The 21,713-nt window shown below is 34.6% G+C and overlaps 1 protein-coding gene across 2 annotated transcripts in view; it reads left to right on the top strand.

The window, feature by feature from the left end:
- Positions 1 to 21,049, top strand: part of LOC134527382 (carboxy-terminal domain RNA polymerase II polypeptide A small phosphatase 1) — a 67,121-nt gene extending 46,072 nt beyond the window's left edge. The window contains exons 4-6 of one of the 2 annotated variants that reach the window (XM_063360025.1): positions 2,275 to 2,424; positions 2,930 to 3,115; positions 19,232 to 21,049. In XM_063360025.1, coding sequence (XP_063216095.1) covers positions 2,275 to 2,424; positions 2,930 to 3,115; positions 19,232 to 19,465 — 570 coding nt within the window. In that variant the 3' untranslated portion in view covers positions 19,466 to 21,049. The remainder of the gene's footprint in view (positions 1 to 2,274; positions 2,425 to 2,929; positions 3,116 to 19,231) is intronic. The other variant, XM_063360026.1, reaches the window with a different exon arrangement.
- The last annotated feature ends 664 nt before the right edge of the window (positions 21,050 to 21,713 follow it).

Genomic DNA, 21,713 nt, shown 5'->3' with positions numbered 1-21,713 from the left:
TATACTCATTCTTCTCTGGTAGTTTCTATTCCAACATAATTTGCTTATCAAAGAGTAATGCAACTACAAGGAAATATGGATGATATTTCTGACACCTGATAAACTATGAAAAAGTGAAATTAATTGAAGAACATGTCTTTGGATAAATAAGCATAGCTAAAAAGGGAATACTAAAATTTTCAAATCAAAATCAAAATTAATCATTTAAATGAAATGATCTATATGAAATTGGGGTTGCTCACTGTATAAATGCTACAATATTAAAAAAAATAATTTACAATACTTAACAACTTCAATATACATATGCTTTTAAATTAATAATTATTAAGCTAGTCAGAAACCCAGTAAAAAATACTATGACATTTAATGCATGTGTCTATTGGTGCAGGAATGTATGCAATATCCTTAGGTATTCTTACACATTTATATTGTGAGTTTATGTTTCTCTGGAATGCAGCAGAGTTGAGATTCTTCGTTGTCTGGATCAAGGACTGGTAAACTGCAACTGCAGCTCAGGTTCTTGAGACAAAGCTGCATACCATCAGCTCTCCAGGTAGCTGTAAAGGTCTATGAAATGGCACACTCTCACGAAGTCTGTCTGCATGCAGCAGCAAATCTCTGAAGACATCTTCCCACACTGTAACTCTGTTTAGACCGTTGGGGTAGAAAGATAAAGTCGCTTCGACTCCGTAAGTCTGATGCATGAAAAATCAGACATCCTGAATTCCATGGTATTTAGATGCAAATATCTGTACTTGCTGTTGTCGCGATCTTCTAGTGCGCAGCGTGGGATTCAAAAGGGATTTGGATCGCCTCACACATTGAGGACGTCTTCCACGATGTAATGTCGCATATCAAATCCTTGTTATTATTGACTGGAAAGTTATATTGAAACTTTATTGGCCTATCAAAGCGTAATAAAGCTAGGAGTAAATATGTATGATATTTATGTCACCTCATAAACCATGGACAAGTGAAATTAATCGAAGAATATGTATTTGGTGTAAGCTTAGCTAAAAAGGGAATACTAAAACCTTCAAGTATGTGCATGACAAAAACCAATTAATTCAAAATAAAACATTTATATTAAATTATATTGATGAAATTTGAGTTCCTCACTGTATGAATGCTCCAATATTAAAACATGAATTTACAATTTACAACTTTTAAAACTTTCAGTATACATATGTTTCAAAATTAATAATTAAAATTATTTTTAAACATGCTCAAGGATTACATTGTGACCAATAATGCTAGATCATTTTAAGGTGGTAGGAAATAATTCCTGAGAACTTAACACAACAAAAACTAAACTTTGCCTAGTCAAATACTAAAAAAAAAAAAATTGAAACTTTGCTCATGCAGTGTCTTCTGTGCTTTCTCAAAACTACAGTTTGGTGTTTGTTTGAGAGATCTATTACAAAAAACTGACAAAATTGTGCCTATTTAAGTTTAAAATGTAAATCATTATAGTGCCATTTGGCTGGTTTGGATGTGAACCGAGCCCTTAACATACACTATTAGGTAAAAGGCTTTCAGGTAAAAATAAATTAAGAAACCAGATTAAGATACAGTGTTTCATAAAGTGCAAACTCACTTTGCCCTGGCATGAGAGGTTACTTTGGATTTGGCATGATTCAGAAATATTTTTATTTATTATAGTAAAATTACTGATTTGAAAAAACTTTACATAGCTATTCAAATAATGTTTGAAGGTAAAGAAAATCCTATCATGAGCAAATTACAATTATGAAAATCATTTAGGAAAGTGGTTCAGAAATAAAGAAATTGCTAAGCAGCGAAACAAATTATAAATCATGTTGCACATATTAGAAAGAACATTTTTATGTTTTAAAATACAAAAATTAAACTATTTGGCATAAATTCTGTGGCCATTCTTTGGATGTTATATTTTTATGGGTTGATTTTCCTTTATACAAGAACTTGTAAAGGGAAGGATCTTTCATGGCATAACATTTATGAAAATGCACAATGGGAGTACTAGATAAAACTATGGTGTTCATGGGGAGATATGTTAAGTACGTAAATGTGTTGTAACAACTAAAACATCCTCATACAGTTTAGTGTAGCTACAAGAGGCATTAAAGCTGAGACACCTTCACCACAAAGATGTTCTTGCTAACAATTTATTTGAACCTAAAGGATTTGTCTTGTTATGTTAATGCTGACAAAGCAAGTGTTGTGGAGGTAACGGAACACTATTTAATAGACTGATTAATTATTGTTCTTACATGGGATGTTATTTTTTTCCAGCCAATCAACAACGCTGACTTTGTGGTGCCTGTAGAGATTGATGGGACGGTCCATCAAGTATATGTCCTCAAGAGGCCGTACGTTGACGAGTTTCTGCAGCGGATGGGCGAGCTGTACGAATGTGTTCTATTCACTGCCAGCCTGGCAAAAGTAAGGACCCGCCAACCCCACCTTCATGAGGTAGTGCAGTATCAACTAAACATCTCAAGCCAATGAATTAAACTCTACTGGAAATTAAAAAAAAAAAATAGTTCCTTATGGGAATGAGGCTAAGAGAGTTCATGCAAAATTTTCTTGTTACCTTTATTGTTGATGGAAAACCTGATAAATGCTTCACTATTCAGAGATTAATTCATTGTCTGCTCTTCCATTGCCAACCTCAACTTCTTGAATAACTGATTTCAGTTATCCATGGATTTTATTTCGTAGACCATAAGATATTAGTTATGTTGTGTAATTAATTGTATAAATAATACAAAATAGAAATTATTGCAAAATTGATCAATACAAACTGGTGGAAATCACATCATTACTAAAGAAGTTTCCTAAAATAATGAGATCATCCAGGTAGTGCTGTTCTTGATCAATACTGAACAAAATAACGGAGGTTGCAACATTCTTGATTGTGATGTTCGATTGTGTTGTGCTGTTACAGTATGCAGACCCTGTAGCTGATCTGTTGGACCGGTGGAATGTGTTCAGGGCACGCTTGTTCCGAGAGTCATGTGTGTTCCACAGGGGGAACTATGTGAAAGACTTGAACAAGTTGGGGCGTGATCTGCAGAGAGTCGTTATCGTGGACAACTCTCCGGCTTCCTACATCTTCCATCCAGATAATGCTGTAAGTAAAACTTATGTATGCTAGGTCCTTAAAATTATTTTTTGTGTTGGAAAAACTATGTGCCATAATTTTTTTCAAGTAAAACAAAGAAAACACATGTACGCAAATTTAAATTATAACAGTTACTTCCAATACATCATTTTACAGTAAAAATTAAAAACATTTTACTACAGCCAGCCATGTATGTATTGTTACGACCAAAAAAAAATTATAATGAGATTGATAATTGTAATAATGAATGAGGATTAGTGGATTGGGGATTCTTCTAATCTTTAACTGGGGGCAACTTATTTAAATTGTACTGCGAGCCAAAACTTGCCAGAATAATTAATAAAACCTTCACTCTTCTCAATTTTCTTAACACTTGGTCGAGCTGTTGTGAGAAAATCCAGATGCTAATATACCAAACACTTTGAAGGGGGAACAAACTGCCAAAGCTAAACTCAGGATCAGGGGGTCTTTTCAGGATTCTGATAGATTAACTTCCTTTCGTTTAATTTCTTGATATAAACTGTAACCTTAGAAGTAAAACTTATTAATTCATTTTGCAGGACCAGTATTTATTACATTAGTTTTACTCCATACTATAATTAATAGTTATTCTCATTTACTTTACATTAATTAAACTTTGATAAACCAAATAACGTCATTTTTAAAAATGAGAAGGTACTTTCCCTATCCTGCTGTCAAACCATTACTTCAACTCTTCTCTTAATTAAAACCCAACATTTCAAAGTTTCAAATATTACAGAGTTATCTTTCAACTTAATAACCATCAATCTAAATTATTCTTAATGATGCTCGTAAAAATTATTTCCATTCCTCTTGAACCTCTTCACTCTAAACTTTAATTAACTGTAGTTAACCCTTTCCCTGCTATCGACGAGATAACTCGTTCTTCGTTACACAGGTATCTCGTTCTAACGACACATCACGTCCCGTGCCTGGTGAACATATGGTGCTAAAGACAAGATACCCTTTTTTATTGCATAATTGTCGCACCGATATTTTAGGCCGTCAAAATTTGGATTAAAAAACCTCTCACTTAAACGTTGCATTATTATTTTTGTCCCACTATTAGATTCCGAGCTCTTTGTGTTGGTATCTTTTCTGTATAAAACAACGTATTTTAAAGTAGAAATAGAATACTTATTATATTACCACTTATTTAATTAACGGAAATACGAAGTTGTCTGATGTGTAAATTTTCTTGAAGACGTTTTTAAATGTTATAACCTTTATCTGTTTGTCTGCGTCGCCGTGGTGTACCGCTTATAAAAATGTAGTCAGGGCTAGTTGGCATCATTCATGTTTGGTTATGTTGCTTCCCGTATAGAGCGCGCACACGTAGTCGAATATAAATATTGATATATCGCCGATTGCATGCAACGGGCACTCTGTTGAGTGCCGAGTTAACTACATTCAACGGCCTCCTGTAAAGTTTGGCGGCTCAAAAAGGCTAAGTATGGACTTGAACAAAGCGGAAGGTGCTAGAATCATCATCTAAACCAAGTCCTTATAGGAATGGAGCAGATCCTTGTGTCTACTCTGAACATACTAATAAAGGTGTCTTCATGTATGCCATGTATGTTGACGAACTTATCATCTTCACTAATAAACCACAAATTCAGAGGGAAGTCCAGAGGAAATAAGAATCAGAATTCAACATGAAAAACCTCGGTCCAATAAAAAATTGTCTAAGTATAAAAATCAACAGGGACAAAGAAAATTGACAACTCTTCATTGACCAGAGGAACTATTTAGACTGCATGCTTCATAAGTTTGGCATGTCGGCCTGCAACCCCATCTCAACCTCAATGGAGGCCTGGACCATCCTTAGTGACCCTTTGAAATAAGTAAAGGAACGTGATAGTGACAATGTGAATTATGGTAAGACAGTACCATACCAGAAAGCTATTGGCAGTCTCATGTACTTGTCCCAAGTTTCTCGGCCAGACATATCTTGTGCAAGTCAATTAACAACCACCCACAAAATTGCAGTTGGCTTGTCGTCAAGAGGGTGTTCAAATACCTGAAATGAACTAGGGACTTGAAATTAGTGTGTGATAAAAGGGAACCATGAGTTACTTAGCTACAGCGATGCAGATTGGGGGAGTGACATTAATAACTGACACTCAATTACTGGCTGCAGCGTCAAGTTCATGAGCGGACTGGTTTCATGGGCTAGTAAGAAGCAAAGAACGGTTGCTTTGAGCACAGTCGAGTGAATACATGGCACTCAGCTTCACTGTACAGGAAGTCTTGTGGTTTAAATCGTTGTGTGGTGAACTGCAACCCGAACATAAATACAAGCCATCCATTGTGTATTGTGACAGCAAAAGGGCAATACATCTATCTAAAAACAATGTAACCAGCCAAAGATCCAAACACCTAGATATCAGGCATCATTTTGTTGTGGAGCATGTCCAAGACAAAACTATTGATATTACACCTATCCCTACTTAGCACGACTAATTTGTTCCTAAAAATGCTTGTGTTATTCAAAATTGCGTATTCTGAAGCATTAGTTTTCATAAATAGCAAGGCTAATTTATTTAATGTGTTCCAAAATTGTGAAGGAAATAGGGATGGGTCGGTACCGGTTCTCGGTTCCTACGGTTCTCAGTATTTTAACCGGCACCGAGAACCGCAGCTAAAATGTCGGTGCCGGTACCGGTACCGGCAGTATAGCAAAACCCTATACGAAAATAGTCCCTTCACTACAACTTAACTGCTGCATGAAATGGCTCAACTCACGTCCAATTCACATATTAATTATTTATTTGGACTTCTGTGGAATAATATTCATCTCTAACTATAAAATAAATTACACGTGAAAATATTTCATGTTCTCGTTACATCTGTAAACAAAGTACGTTTTACAATCAAAACATAACAGTTGAAGGTGCCATAGATGTAGTTCATAGATGTGTGCAACTGTATAACGTGCCGCAGCAGAAAGATGAGAACAGAAAGATGCCATGTTTGTTTCAATGGTTTTTAAAATAGGCAGCTAATTGAGTCGTTGACACGTACGTATGAGTGACTGGTGTACAAAGAACAATTAAAAGTGCAAAAGTATACCGTATTTACCCATGTACCACCCGCACATTTTTTCTGAAAAACAACATTCAAAAGTCGGGGTGCGGGTCATACACGAAATTTGAGGTTTTTGACAACAATGAAGACTGAAAAAATTGGATTTATAGTACATTACCGAATGCTGGACGCATTTATTACAATGAAAATACAGCGAAACCCCTTGTTTACGTTACCGTTATTTACTTTTTCCCGATATTTGCACCATTTTATTTCGGTCCCGTTTTAACCTCATATGATGCAATGCAATAAATTGCCGTTGTTTACAACGCGTGTATAAACTGCTTCCCGCAATTTACGCGGTTTATTCTGAGATTAACGCTTTCTAATTTAAATAATCGTAATACGACGTATTCTGATGTGTTTTCAAGACGTTTTTAAAAGTATTAAACTTTATCCGTAACGTGTCGGGAGTCGCTGTAATCCACCTATAAAACGTAAACAGCGCTAGTTGGCATCATTCGGTATAGAGCGCGCGCACGTAGTCGAAGATCGATAGTGATAGCTCGCAAACTTCTTGCTACGCGCGCGCGCTCTGTTTACAACTGAGTTAACTATAACTGTCAACCCGCGCCATTTTATGCGTATCAATACAACTCACGTCTTTGCTACGGGTTTTTTTACGTTGAATAAAATGGTTTTATGGCATCACTCATTATTTTTAATTATTTGGCACTACGAGCTTTATTTTTATTTGCAGGATGTTGCAACGGACTGAACAGTTGACGATTGTGGTTATTGCATACAAACATTTTAAAATTTATTTCACCAAATTTACGTCTGTTTAGCAAAATTGATCTACTATTTTGACAATGAATATTACTGGGTTTTTTTTTCTTAATATTTCATGCATTTGTGTTAGTAAAATTCTGTGCTGCAGTTATAAAGAGTTTTCTTTGTTGTTACAATGACAGACTCTTTTTCCCTATTTATGCAGGCACATGTAAATAGACATTACAGTGAAAAAAATTTTTTTCCAGAGAGTATGTTGAAAATTTGGGGTGCGGGTCATACATGGGGGCGGGTGGTACATGGGTAAATACGGTATTTGTTTAATAGAATTGATGATTGATTTCAAATATTTCCGTAATAATTTTCGGCATTCTAACATTTTATGCTATTTGTGCAGTGCTGTGGAGTGTAAGTTCACTGCATCTGCAGCCATCTAGTGGAATGGCTAGTAACTTTCTCCTTTAGGCAAACGGGATTGGTTTGAAAGTGGCACGTCTGTTTTTAGTGGTAATAGCGTTGATGAAGATCCCGCGGACACGTGATAAAGATGATTTTTTTTTGCAAAGTGGTGTATGGATGGTAGATGTATTTTACTATTGACTGGACAAACGAAATGCTTGTTGACACTTGTAAATTATAATTATTCATTATTCCGGCAAAACAGTACAAATTGTGTAAGAAATGTCATCAGAAGTGTGGCATTAATTGACTTGACTGCAAACAAACTGAATTTGATGAAGACAATTTATTATTTTAATACTTTGAAAGTTCACCATCAATTTAATTTATTTCCAATATTGTAATATTTTCTTTTTATTCCTATGTTTTAAAGGAGGGTGTATGTAGCTTTCTTGAGATAATTGCTAGATTTATATAGTATATTTTAGTTTTATTAAGGGTTCTCATATTATTTAGAATTATTTTTCACTAATACCTATTACATTTGCAATAGGTTGGTGTGTTTGCTGTAGCTTGAAAACTGTACTAAACCTTTTAATTTGTTTTGGTAGCCTCTTTAAAGACTGAAAGATTATGCCAATGCATTTCTTTGTAAGCATACAACAAGAACATTGAGGGAAAAAACAATACAAATAAATAATTATTTTTCAGTGTTATAAACAATAGATTGTTGAAGATGGAAGTCTAGATGCAGGCTTTTTAGTGCTTTTTGTAGCCAAAACAATGAATAGTTTATTACTTGAAACACCTCATAAATAATGTATGAATAATGTTTATTTTATTTTTGATGTCAGAACCGAGGACCGAGAACCGAGAACCGATTTTTAAGAACCGGTACCGAACCGAGAATCGGGGAAAAACAGGAATTGACCCATCACTAGTAGGAAAATATACTTTACGTAATTTAAATGCGTAGAATAACATTCAACGATAAATATGCCACGCCTCCCATCGCACTTTGTATGACAAATACGACACTGCGTAACGGGAGATACGTGGTTATGTACTTTATCGTTAGTCGGCTGGCTGACTTGCCTGCCGGGGCGTGACCTTCAACTCACATCGCGCATCTTTCCAAACCATCCTTTACTGACAGTGAAACCGATATTACTGTCCGGATAATTACATTTTAATTTTTCAAAAATTAAAGTGCTTACCATGTCATATCGCATAATCGTTGTACAATTTATAGTAAGATCAAGTTTCAAAAGTAGGGTTGCGATTTTTATGCGGAAAAAAAATTTCTTAGGAAAAGTTATTCATAAAAACATAACCCATTCATGGAAAGTACGTTTATTTAAAAAGTAGAGTATAAAAAAGCACGCCGCCAAAAAATTTCAATTGATAAGTCGTGCAACAGAAACCTTTCTTAAACTTTAAATACAAAAATATCTGTGACTCGAATATGAGCCTGAACTAACGCATAACTATCGTCATAGTACACACCATGAAAGAGTGCGGGCTATCAAATGTAATACTCGGCACAAGACAGAGATCGTGCGTTGCATGCAATCGGCGAGATATCAATATTGATATTCGACTACGTGTGCATGCTCTATATGGGAAGCAACATAACCAACCATGAATGATGCCAACTAGCGCTGGCTACATTTTTTTAAGCGGTATACTGCGGCGCCGCAGACTAACAGATAAAGGTTATAACGTTTAAAAGTCTTTAAAAGAAAATTGTGCGCACAGTTGGTTTGTTTTAAACTAAAGTGCGACCAAAATGAGCGTGGAATCATGACAATCTGCGCGCCGCAATACTTCTAGTTTTGTCTCAAATACTTGAACACGATGCATTATGAGTGATCAAGCACGTACAGTTACCGGCAGCAGAATGGGCAGATGTTGCTTTTGTTTGTGTGAATTCCTTGTCACTGGCTAGACAGTTCACGACCCGGTCTGTGGCACGGCGGCATACGCGCGGACGTAAAAACATTTGGTCCTTTACACTCCATAGCCGCAATTTAACTTGCCATAGCTGATGTTTGTACAAGAGCCGATAGCGTAGACAGACCTGCGCGTGCATATCTTCCCCTCTTATTTGGCTAACTGTATCCCACGGCACATCTTTTGTTTACAGAAGTTGAAACAGACTTCCTGGCGTCGTGCCTGATTTTTTTTTTGCCTCTGGAGATTTCGCGCTTACTGAAATTTACAAGGCTGAGACAGTAAAATTAACATCGCGCTAAATGAATCTGCACATTCTGAAGATGTGTTAAGTGAGGGATAGGTGTAATTATTTATTAACAGATGACATATCAGTAGGGATGGTGATTTTTTTGTTTTCGCGAAATAGATACGAAAATATGCTAAATTATATTTTTTCCGCTATAAAATGTGAAATCTAGACTATTCCCAGATAAATGCGAAATCAAGGTAAAAAACGTAGATTCGTCTTCACTCTACACAATTTATTTACCAATTGTATTTCGTTTCAGTTCAGTATCAAAAGAAACCATAATTTTATGGCGTTTTCAGCACAAGTATCTTATTGTCACGTCATTCACAACAACTATAGTTCGTAAATATTGAATGAAGAATGGCCATCTGTGCCTCGCGATTGTAAACAAAGCAAAGAGCAACTAGCTGGAAGAGTGTCCGTCATCTTGCAGAGTACAAGTTTTTAGGCCACCATATTGCGACATCTCTGCTTTGCAGCGCTAACAATTTTAAGTCCCATTTTCTGGCTGTGTTTCACGTGAGAGCCGTGTTCTTGTGTAGTCTGTGGAAGGTGGTGTGTTTACAAATACGTACATACTTGTGAATGTGTTGTATACTGTTATTTCTCGTGGTAAAAATGGGACGAAACGTGATTTCCATTCGCGATCGCATAAATGAATACAAAAGTGAACAGTTCTACGAAAGTGATACAAATATTTTAATGTGCAATTTATGTAATCGCCGTCTGGAGTGGAAAAAAAAAGATGTACTTGAAAAGCACATTAAATCTGAGGGACATCAGGCTGCAAAAAAAAGATTCACTGATAAATCGGATGAAGAAAAAAAGTCTGTAAAACGGCAAGCAACGGTTTCTGGCATGATCGAAAACCAAAAGAAGGCGTAAATTGAAAAAAAAAAAAAAAAAAAGTAGTTTTAATAACATTATTTGTGCACTCTACATCAACTATGGCCATGAACACGGCTAAAAAATATTTATTGTAATTTTAAGTATTCAGTTTATTCCACTCATAAGTGCTAAAAAGATGTTGGGAAACCTGCCAAGATAGGCTCTCTTCATAGTTGTGCTAGATCTTTATTTCTGTGGTTGGTAATAATTAATATGTGTATTATTTAATACTTTTTAAAAATATACTTCTCTTCAGTAATGTAAAATGAGAGAATTGGCTAAATGTTGTTTTTAAAAATGCTACAAAATGCTAAATTTCAATTTCAAAATGCTAAATGTTATTATTTTAAATGCTATAAATCACCATCTCTACATATCAGACATCTTGACAAAGCCCCTAACCAAGGAAAAGTATAACTATTTCATCAATATGTTATTTATTAAATGATGTCTTGTGTTTATTATTGAAGCTTTTTATTGTTTCCTTGTTTCTATATTGTGTGTTGTAACCCCGGCCTCCAGCAATCTCAAAAACCTTGATCGCTACCAGGGTCTACAAAAAACCTTCCACACACACCGCCACATGGAAGCAAAGGAAAATAATAAAAAAATCTTATATGTATCCTTCCCCTGTCTTGTGTGTATGGGATTCGAAAAAGATTCTATAAGCAACAAATTGAAGTGTGATCGATGGGATGTCACATATAAAGCAAACAGACGTACGGAGTATGAATTGAATGCAATACTGTAACTGCGAGTGATGATGCTGTACAATAATAATAATAATATACATTTAGCACTGACATGAAAAATTAATAAGTGATACAGGGAATATAATCGCAACAACACCATGCGCATGGATTTACTAAAAAAAAAAGGAATATTATTATGAACTATTATTAAGAAAGTTCAAAAAAACGTTTGTATGGCCATTTTTACCAAACTGTATTTTCCACATTGTTTTTGTAGCAAAAATCGAGCTATATCGAGCACGCTTCAGAAGTAGTTATAAGTTCTTGGGGGTATTAATCACGTTAGCGCCAGGCGTTAAACACGGTCACAATCGTTTTGCGTAGCATTAAGTTAAATTGCAATTTTCTTTTTCCACCTTCCGTGCAGGTGAACCATCACCAGAAAATAAATAAGGGTCTCTAGTCTTACTTTGAGTCGCAGCGAGTCCGCCGCTGCCGTGGCACTTGACCACCCCGGGGCACCAGCGATGTCCATCGCCTCGCGTCTCTCCAACGCAGCTCGGCCGTCGAAACCTCCACGCTCGTTCCGCGTAGGCACCCGCCCCTTGTGGTCCGTCCACTCCGGCGTCACATCGAGCAGTCCCACTTCCTCGCGGTCTTCACACGGAGTATTCCACTCGGAAATCTTCGGCTCGGCCAGAACATTACCGAAAGCGTGCAGTATAGTGTACCAACTTAACTCTCGCTAGCTCGACAGTGCAAATTCATAAAAGTTCAAGTAATTAATTTTACCCATTAAATTACCAAAAAGTAAATAAAAGTAATTAAATATAACAAGAAATTGAATAAATATAAAACAATTAAATATAGTGACCAGCAAGTAATCACACATGGTCGAGGCAGTTACCAACATGGTAACAGTGTATTTGTTTTTTAATGTGACGAATTGTAATTTTTTTTTGTGCTAAACATTAACTTGACTAGTGGTGTATCCCCACTCCTGTTTTTTTGCTGTATCCGGTTAGTCTGTATGTCGCGGCCATTCCGTTTATGTGATGTTTATTATGTGTAGTAAAAGACAACCAATACCTATTGTTAGAGTCAAGATTTTGTGGTGTTATTTTAAGACAAATTTCGGTGTAAAGAAATAAAGATTTCGGTGTTATACAGTTTTATTTTTTTGCTCAAAATACCCACGGCAAAATTTTCTTGCTTTTCTGTACGACATGCAAATTTATTAAATCAAATATTAATAAACACTAAAACCTCATGATCTAATTACAATTAAGTTCATTTGCAAATTCATAGATAATTAAGTTCATTTGCAAATTCATAAATTCAAACTTTTAAATAACTACTAAAAATTTCACGACTTAATTACAATCACATACACTACAAAATTACACAATTAAGCACTTCCAAAGTTACTATTAAGACTGTTTTATTGAAATGCTATCATAGTTAAATTTTCCGCATTTTCTGGAGTGAGACGTTGTCTTCTGTCACTAACTACCAGTGATTACCTGGAAAATGAACTTTCTGCATCAACATTTGATGTTGGGAACCAGATTGCCCTTAAACTGGCTTGAGCAAATTCACTGTAGTCCCCTTTAAGGGAGCAAAGTACCTTTGCAACATCAATTTGGCTTGTTTCTGGCAATGAAAGTTCATCATCAATTATTTTTTTGAAAGCAACATAGCCATGTATGAATGTATCAATGGGAAGATGGGAAACAGAAGGCAAGTTATGCAGAGACTTCTGTAGGTTTGCATCTTCTATGCTAACCCTACTCACATTTCTTGGGTTGAACAGCAAATTAATGGCATTAAAGACTCTTAGACAAGGATGTCGTTTAACGCTTAACCTCAAAAACGCTTATGTTTCTCACTCGCGACATGTTTCACAAGCGTATCGCGTCTCTCATAGTCTAGCCTGCAGTTACAGAATTTGCACATTAAAATTTTATCACAAATAAAATCCTTCGCTGGAAAATTCTTTCGATCGGTCAATGGCAAAAAACCTTCGTTTTAGGCATTATCAAAAAATTTTAATCACATAGGAAGAATTTAACCTCTTAATACGCAAAAACTTGCCGTGCTGGAAAGATCAAAACAATGGAGAATAGATGCGAATACAAACGCATACCGAATACCAACATACGCACGTGAAAATTAATACCGACATAAACATGTACTATTTATTATTTACAATCGTTACATTAAGCAGGGTTAATTTTATTTTCGTACCCTATGTATTTTATTTTAAATAAACAGTAAAAGCAATGCGCTTTAGTGTGTAATATTTTAATGATTAAAAACGTAATATTAGATAATCATATTTTGGACATTTGTTATTTTTTTATTTACAGAAAGTGAACGGTGGCCATTGTATCATAGTTATCAACATCTTAAATTATTATGGTACACAATTTTACCGTTTAAAGAAAATATTACGTTAATTCCGAGACTTCATTTTAAAATCTATAATAAATCACCGTCGCATATAATATATATGGCTGCTAGTTACTGTCAGAAATATTTGATTGTGCTGAAGATAGTGAATTGTCCTTACAGAATGGAAAAAAAAAGTAAATAATCAGGATAGACGATATTTCGTGACATATCGCGGATTTCGCACAATTTCGTTTTATTTCGTGTTTTCAAGCGGTTTTCGGTGTTATTTCGTTTTATCGCGCATTACCATATAATCGTGACTCTACCTATTGTCCAACGTATTATAATCTAAACTGCATATACCCAACATTAACTTTATCATGAATACAAACAAATTATCGAACCAATTCTAAAATTATAACTCCTATTGGCTCCTCATCATAAAAGTGAGACAATTGTTATTACAACTGTGAAATAAAAAGTTAAATTAATACAATAGTAAAATAATTACTAGTGACTTACAAATGGTTTTATTGTTGCCTTAATGCAACTGGCTGAATATGACTGAGACTACAAAGTATTTCCACTACAAGATTATTCATAAAACAGGCACAATTAACCTAACTCCTAAATTAACAATTACTGAATTATTGCAATCCTGTAAGTTCATTACACCTAACACTTGTTATGACGCATCTTGTATCTAACTAGCTCGTATTATATTTGTTTGATATGTAAACAAAATGGACACTAAAGCTAAACCTCTCGGTAAAGCAGGTGATGAATCATTGAACACTCGCCTTAAAGATCGTTGAAAGTGAGGGTCTACTCCAGGGCTCCACTGCAGCGAGTCGTCTCTTAGTCGGGGTGCCTGCGCACACGTGTAGCGCACTCCTCCCTAACGGACTTCGGTGGCACGGACCAAGTGCGAACACCAAGTTCTCTAGCAGCCATACTCCGCTCTTCACGACTCTTCGACACTCCTGAGCTGTTACACTAGTAATGGAGAGTTACCATCGTGCAAACATCTCCACATTGTTCCCACTCCGAAGTTCTGAGAGTGACATTAACTCATCACACTTCACCACTTTCAACTTCGTCGAACAACCAAGTCCTCAGTCATATTTAAAAGTAAGAGTCGGGTTATTATTGCAATGCCCTTTCATGTCAATCACAGTCCCAGTCACACAGTCCTATTTATAGCCTACAGCGACATGTGCCCCTCTAGCATAAATAAACTCTTCCACTCGCTCACTTGCACTCGCTTAACGAGTAAAAAAAAAAACATAGTTGTCCTGGAGTGTTTTTGTACTTTGGTGGCAACTTGCCCTTACCTAGTCATAATTTTTATTTGAGTGGGTTTTCAGTAATTACTCGCTTAGCCGGAGGGGTAAGCCACCAGAGATACCTTACTGTTCAGCCGGTATTGTCACGTTTAGGAGATATCTTCCAAAACATCGATGAAAACATGATTACGTTTTGGACTGTGACACTGGTGACAGAGTGTCTCGCTTTTGTCTTCCTTTCTTTTTAACATTTCTAGAATTTTACGGCCTCACTAACCAGAAGATGATTTAAAATTGGAAAAAATGTAATTAATAGACAATATTAAATTTAACAAATCAAACAAAGTATAAAAAGTTAATAATAAATGTTCATTCAAATTTATGAAAAACTAACCAAAATTAATAATAATTAACATTTAAGCACAAAATACCTTAAATGAATATTCATAATAGAAGAAACATGTGTATAAATGAATTATGAAACATGAAAAAAATATCAGTAACATAACACATTCTCAGTTACTGTGTTATAAAAAGCAGGGGGCAGGAATAATGCAATCTTACAAGGCCGATACCTCACTACTTAGCCAATACGCTAATAGACACTTGGAAAAAGGGGGGTAATTTTTATTAAAAGTGGGAGTGTTTTTTTTGTTTTTGCAAAATTCACAACGAAATCCGAGATTAATTTTTTATTTGTTCACCCTTGTTTGAAAACTTTGAATCGGTAAAAAAAATTTGATCATAACCAATTCCTAATAAATACATGCGCATAAATAATATTTCATGAATATCTAATATTACTGCATTTAATACTTCGGAAGTGCAGAATAATTCTAATTGTCAAATGTTAAATTTAGTTATTAAAAGAACACTTCAACACTTGCTTTGTTCTGGTATCGCAGTAGGCCTATTTATGGATCTTTTTGGTGCCACTTTCGTTGGTACTAGTGTTTTACACGACATATTTTTAAACAGGAAGCTGCAGATATGAATACCGTATTTACTCGCATATAGATTGCCATCGCAGATAGGTCGCACCCATAATTTGAGGTCTTGAATTTGGTATTTAAGATTCCCCCCATATAGGTCGCACCGGTAATTCATTACCGCGCCGTGCGCCGTGCGCGGAGAAAGGTCATTGTACCCGATCAGCTGCTGTTACGGCGCGCCTGCTCGCTCTTTGTTCACTGAGCTGCGCATGCGCAGTATAACTCACTCAACGCTCCGCCCAGACTCGTGACGTTCCATCAGCAGCCAGCCAATAGATGCGAGCTTAGCGGAAAAAATATAAGCTCCACCTCCCGTGTACCAGTTTTGTCCAGTTCTAATACCAGTTTATTGGTATACGCACCAGTATTCTCGCTGCCGTGACATGTTCAAGTTTACGTTAATCTTTATGTCTTGATACCAATAATTAATTAATTACGATCCCCAGAAATAAATTGTTAGTTTAAAAAATATGCGTCAACTGTACAATACTTCCGAAATTATAAAATAAGTATAAAACAGTTACCAAGACTACGCTCATTTTATCTTGTGAAGTTTGTCTCGTACCAGTATTTCGGCTAAGTTGTGACATAAATACAGTATCAGAAATTAACAATCAGCCACGGTCTACATTCGTGAGTTTACGTTTTTCCCTCGTGCGTTTTAGATTGTCTCCTGCTATAATTACTCGTACTTTTACACGCCTAGGCTTAAATTATTACATGTTTAGAAATAAAAGCAATTTTTCATGTTATAAAATATTTATATTTTGCGATTTAAAATGTTCATTGCCGACTATAAACGTTAACGTTTTTCACAATGTTTTTAGTGTTTTTAGGCCTACTAGCTAATTTTATTTACTCTTAAAGTACCCACGGTATTTTCTGGTTGTTTATGCTTGTTACGTGACGTAAATAGCGGGATGGATTCGATTTTAGAGTCGTAATTTGCGTGAAAGTTTTGTATTGGACCAAATGGGAACTAAACGGGACCTGAAGAATATAGTGCAAATAACGGGAAAACGTAAATAACGGTAACGTAAATAAGGGGTTTAGCTGTATGTGTACATTGTAAATAAATTTGCCTATACCTATATAAACTTTTTTTTTCGCATTTTAAAGCAAAATATTGCAAAAAAATTCCTCAAAAATTTAAAAAAAAAATTTCTTCACATATAGGTCGCACTTCATTTTCCCCCCACCAAATCTGGTAAAATTGCCGCGACCTATATGCGAGTAAATACGGTAAAAGAGAGTTTTACCATTGCAAATGAAAAGCCATCGGTCAGAAATCAAGTCTATAAAAATAAATAAAAAGATGCTACGATAGATGTGGCGTGACAATGAAGAGGGGAGGGGACAACTATCACTGAACGTCAAAAGGAATGTCAAACTAAACTTCATTAGCATGCTCCTTCTCTCTCCTACTCCCCTTCACACGGTCCAGGCATTATCTTGTTTCATCTTCCATCACCATGCCGGTTCAAAAGGCAGTCAAAATTGGCATAAGTGATGCTGTTTAGAGGCAGAGTGAGTAGTTTTCAACTAAGCTAAGTTATACTTCTATAGGCGCGTTATGAAAAAATGATGAGAGTGAAATTTTAAGATGTGCGCGCATCACTGTAACACAAAATTAACAGGTTGAAGCTGCCCGCTAAACCGCTCATTAAGTCTCGAAAAAAAGCTACCAACAAAATAGAAATAGAACCTCTATTAGTCACGCATGTTGGCACGCTCGTCGCCTCTGATCACTGTTTTCATATTCATAATATTTATCCACATGTTTCTAGTTTCTACATTCACAACGCGTGTTTTAGTTTCATACAAGTGCAAATTATATAATGTGCTAATAAATTTTATTCAGTACTAGTGATTTAAATTGAATATTTTGATTCATATTATTTACTATTCGTAAAAATTAGTAAAACTAATTGTGCTTATATACTTTTTCAAGTGATTGAATGTAATTGATGTTAACTATCCGTATGTATTATTTATTGATATAAATTAAAATATCATTATTTAATATAATTAATGCTAAATATTATTAAATTATTAATGTTAAAATTTATTATTGGTTATTTAATATTTACAAAATAAAGAAATAAATTTAATAAAACATTTAATAAAAATTTGTGATAAAAATTAAAATCGAACATCAAACTAAAATATTTTTTTTTTATTATTAAATTGAATAAATAATAAATATTTATAAAAATAAGTGAACAAATTTAATGAAAACATTTTGATAAAAATGAAAAGTGAATATTAAATTAAGAAAATAATAAATATATGAAAATGAATAAAAATAAATTAAAATTTTGAATTTATTATGATTTTATTTATTTTCTTTTAAAATAATAAATATTCAATAATAAATATTTAAAATTAAGAATCTTATAATATTTAGTACAAATTATGTCATATATATTTATTATTCTCTAAATTTTATTTTTTTAATTTTTCAAATTTAAACTGAACTTTATTGACTGTGTTGACTATCTTTTTCCAGCCCTTTTATTATTTTATTGTAATTAATTATTTGCATGCAATTAAAACTATTTTTTAATGATGCCAAAGAAGTATAATTTCTCACGCGAGTACATAAGTACATGCACCCATTTTTTTTCTACACTGTCGTGAAAATGTAACATTTTTAAAATGCAAGCCTATTTTTGTAGAAATTTGTGTTAAAGATGAAAAATCATCAGAAATAATGTTATTTTTCTAGTTTTTGTGAAATTTTCATGTCTGTGCCTATTAATCTGGGCCCCACTTACCAGGTGATTTGTGACTAATCAGTGTATTGATCTAATTTATCAGAAGTCTTGTTTAATTAAGTAGGAGTTTTGTAGTAGCACTCATTTTTTCATAGTTATAGTCAAATTTAGTGATAACAAGTTTTGTTAAAACATTTTATTACAAGTGTCATTACCACACAGTTCTATAATTCTGTTCATGTTGTAACAATTATTTACCTTATTTTTAATTGAATTATAGTTAATCCAATTCTGTGTCTCATCTAAGTAAGCATAGACTAAAAAATTTATATGTTAAAACATTTTCACATAAATATGCTTAAACCATTATTTATAAACTGTAAAATCATGTACATATGATATTGAAATTACAGACACTAAATGGGAAAGGTCACAAAACAAAATACAACCAAAAACCACAAAATTCACAAACAGAAGTGAAAAACATATTTTTCTTCAGTTTTGTTTTAGATTTATTTAATTACCTATACTTACATTATAATAAAAAAATTTAGTACCTTATTCATCTGTGGTAGGTCATATGTATAAGTGCATTGATGTGTGGTTTGTTATTTAGTTTTATTTTAACTATGGTTGGTTGTTTGTGTTTGAGTAAAACATTAAAAATTGCAGGTGCCTGTAGCATCGTGGTTTGATGACATGACTGACTCAGAGCTCTTGGATCTGATCCCATTTTTCGAAAAACTCAGTAAAATGGAGAATGTGTACACGGTCCTGTGCAATTCAAACCATCCGTACAACAGGAACTTTTCGCCGACCACCGTCGATATAATAAGCGAACAGCAGCAACAGCAGCAGAGCAACCTGCAAGTGAACAACCACGCCACTCACAATGCGGGTTCGTAGCTGTAGCTTCCTTCGAACTTCAGTTGGAGAACTGTCAAGAGTCGATCGTCTCTGCAGGTGCTGACAGTCCACGCGCCAACAATGCCTTCCGCACCGTGAGGGGCGATCAGCTTTTGTGGGGGATGGATGCTTGGAATGCAGACTTGGCTACGCAGACCTGCAACACTCATAATTTAGCTGTCACACATTTTCCACACACTGGACTGTAATGCCTCGATTTGCTGCTGAAATTTTAAAAGTATAATGTTTCTCTTTATTTGCTATTTATGCTTGCTTACAGTTACGTGACTGAAATATGGTGTTTATTTAACTTGGGTTGGGGGGGGGGGGGAATGTAGCAGCTAATTAACATTTCTGCAGTACAAAGTAAAATTACACGTGCAAGAATAAAATTAAAGCTAGATGTTTCTATCAATCCTTGGCTTCTTTATCTGGGTGTTTCCGATTGCTGTTTGGTATTTCTTATCGCAGAAATCATTTCTGTAATGTGTAATGATTGTAACTTGCTTGCATGGTACACCTTGTTTGTACATGTTAATTCCACTCTGAGTAGCTTATGTGGCAGTATCCATGCAGGACACGTATGTTGGTCATCTGTCCTCTAACCTTGTAAATGATTGCAGGTGTGTTTTGTTGGGATTGTGTTTGTAAGCTAGACCCAGCTCCGTCTCGCCGACGTCCTGGCGGCAGAGCACGCATGTTCCCCCACGTCTCCGAACTTGCCTTCCAGCCATCATGGAGGGCGTCGAGTGGACATATCAAAGGTCGGTTGTTGCCGGCGGTGCTACGTGCGAATATGCGCAGCATCGCAAATGTACAATCTATTTAAATTCGCTAACCTTGAAGAAAACTAGTGGCCTTAAATGTTTTGATAACATTGTTATTGTGCTCTTTTTTGTGTGTATGATGTCAATGAACTGTGAGTTGAACCTGATGTTTGTTATTTTTTTTTTTAATTGTTGACATTCTTTTTTCTGTGTGAATTGAAACCAAATTTGCATTATCCAGCCAGTACTTTATTTGTTGTCATTTACATTTGACTCTTTGGTGTCACACTTCTTTGCCACCATTTTGTAGATATTCAGTACAAATAAGCATCACAATTGAAAATTTCATCCCTGTACTGTGTTCTGTTTTTCTGTTTACTCTACTTTTCTGCTGGACATTCATTTCACTAACTAACATGTATTTTGTGTGTGTGTAAAATCAAGAAAAAGTTTTAAACACTATTTTTTTTCCCATTATTTTTTGAAAACTACCTTTTACGTATGTGTGAGTCAGGTTAAAAATTAATATAGCTTAATGATTTATGTATGTATTTCAAGTTGTTGACCTGGTGTAAAAAGTACTTTGTAAGGATGTTGTACAATCACCAAACTATTTTATAATTTTTTGTTTATTTATATTGTATTTGATTTACAGATCAATTTTTAATCTTTTAATAATATTCTTGTTTTAGTGTTAGTTTGGTACTGCAAGACATATCAGTTTGTTTTCAATTTTGAGACATAAATGGATTACATATATTAAAAATACCTATGATTTTGACCTATTTTTTAATGACTTCTTTTTAGGAAAAATAAATATATAAAATACAAGTAGTGTTTGTATGTTGGAGGCAATTTCACTCTGATATAGACTATTAAAACTTACAAATAACTGAATGTGTCACAACCTTTCTTATAACACATCTATCTCTCATTCTAAGGTGTTGCTTCAAGCCCTTTAATACCACACCACACTACATCAGCTTGTATGGTTTTGCTTTAATTAATCATTTTTTATGTTTCTGATTTTTCTAGGATTCCACCTAAAATTTTTATGTTTTCATGTTTAAGTATCTCAACACCACCCTGATCACTCATGAGAACAAGGATTAGTTATTGAATTCTATTTTAAGTAGTGGTGCACCGATGCGGATACCGATGAATCATAATCGGCGATTATGGGTACTTACCGATTAATCGTAATCGGCGATTATCTTAACGATTACTTTGCCGGTTATTTACGTCCCGGCGTAATTAAGTAGGTTTTTACACTGTAATATTTTGTTACACAATTTTTAGGATGAAATACGGTAATATTTGTATATATTACAAAATTCATCTAACTCTGTCATATCATCATTACAGATATTTCGTTAAGTTTAATAAATCTCATTGCCTCGAACAATAAAATAAATTTTTCCTACACGTTTATTTACGTTTAGTCTTTTGTTTAGTGGCCTTGTACATTACCTATAGCCAGA

Source organism: Bacillus rossius, chromosome 1 (assembly GCF_032445375.1).
Source record: "Bacillus rossius redtenbacheri isolate Brsri chromosome 1, Brsri_v3, whole genome shotgun sequence".
NCBI classification, from domain to species: Eukaryota; Metazoa; Arthropoda; class Insecta; order Phasmatodea; family Bacillidae; genus Bacillus; species Bacillus rossius.
Note: the sequence above shows the minus strand (reverse complement) of the source record. Positions and strands in the feature narration are given on the sequence as shown.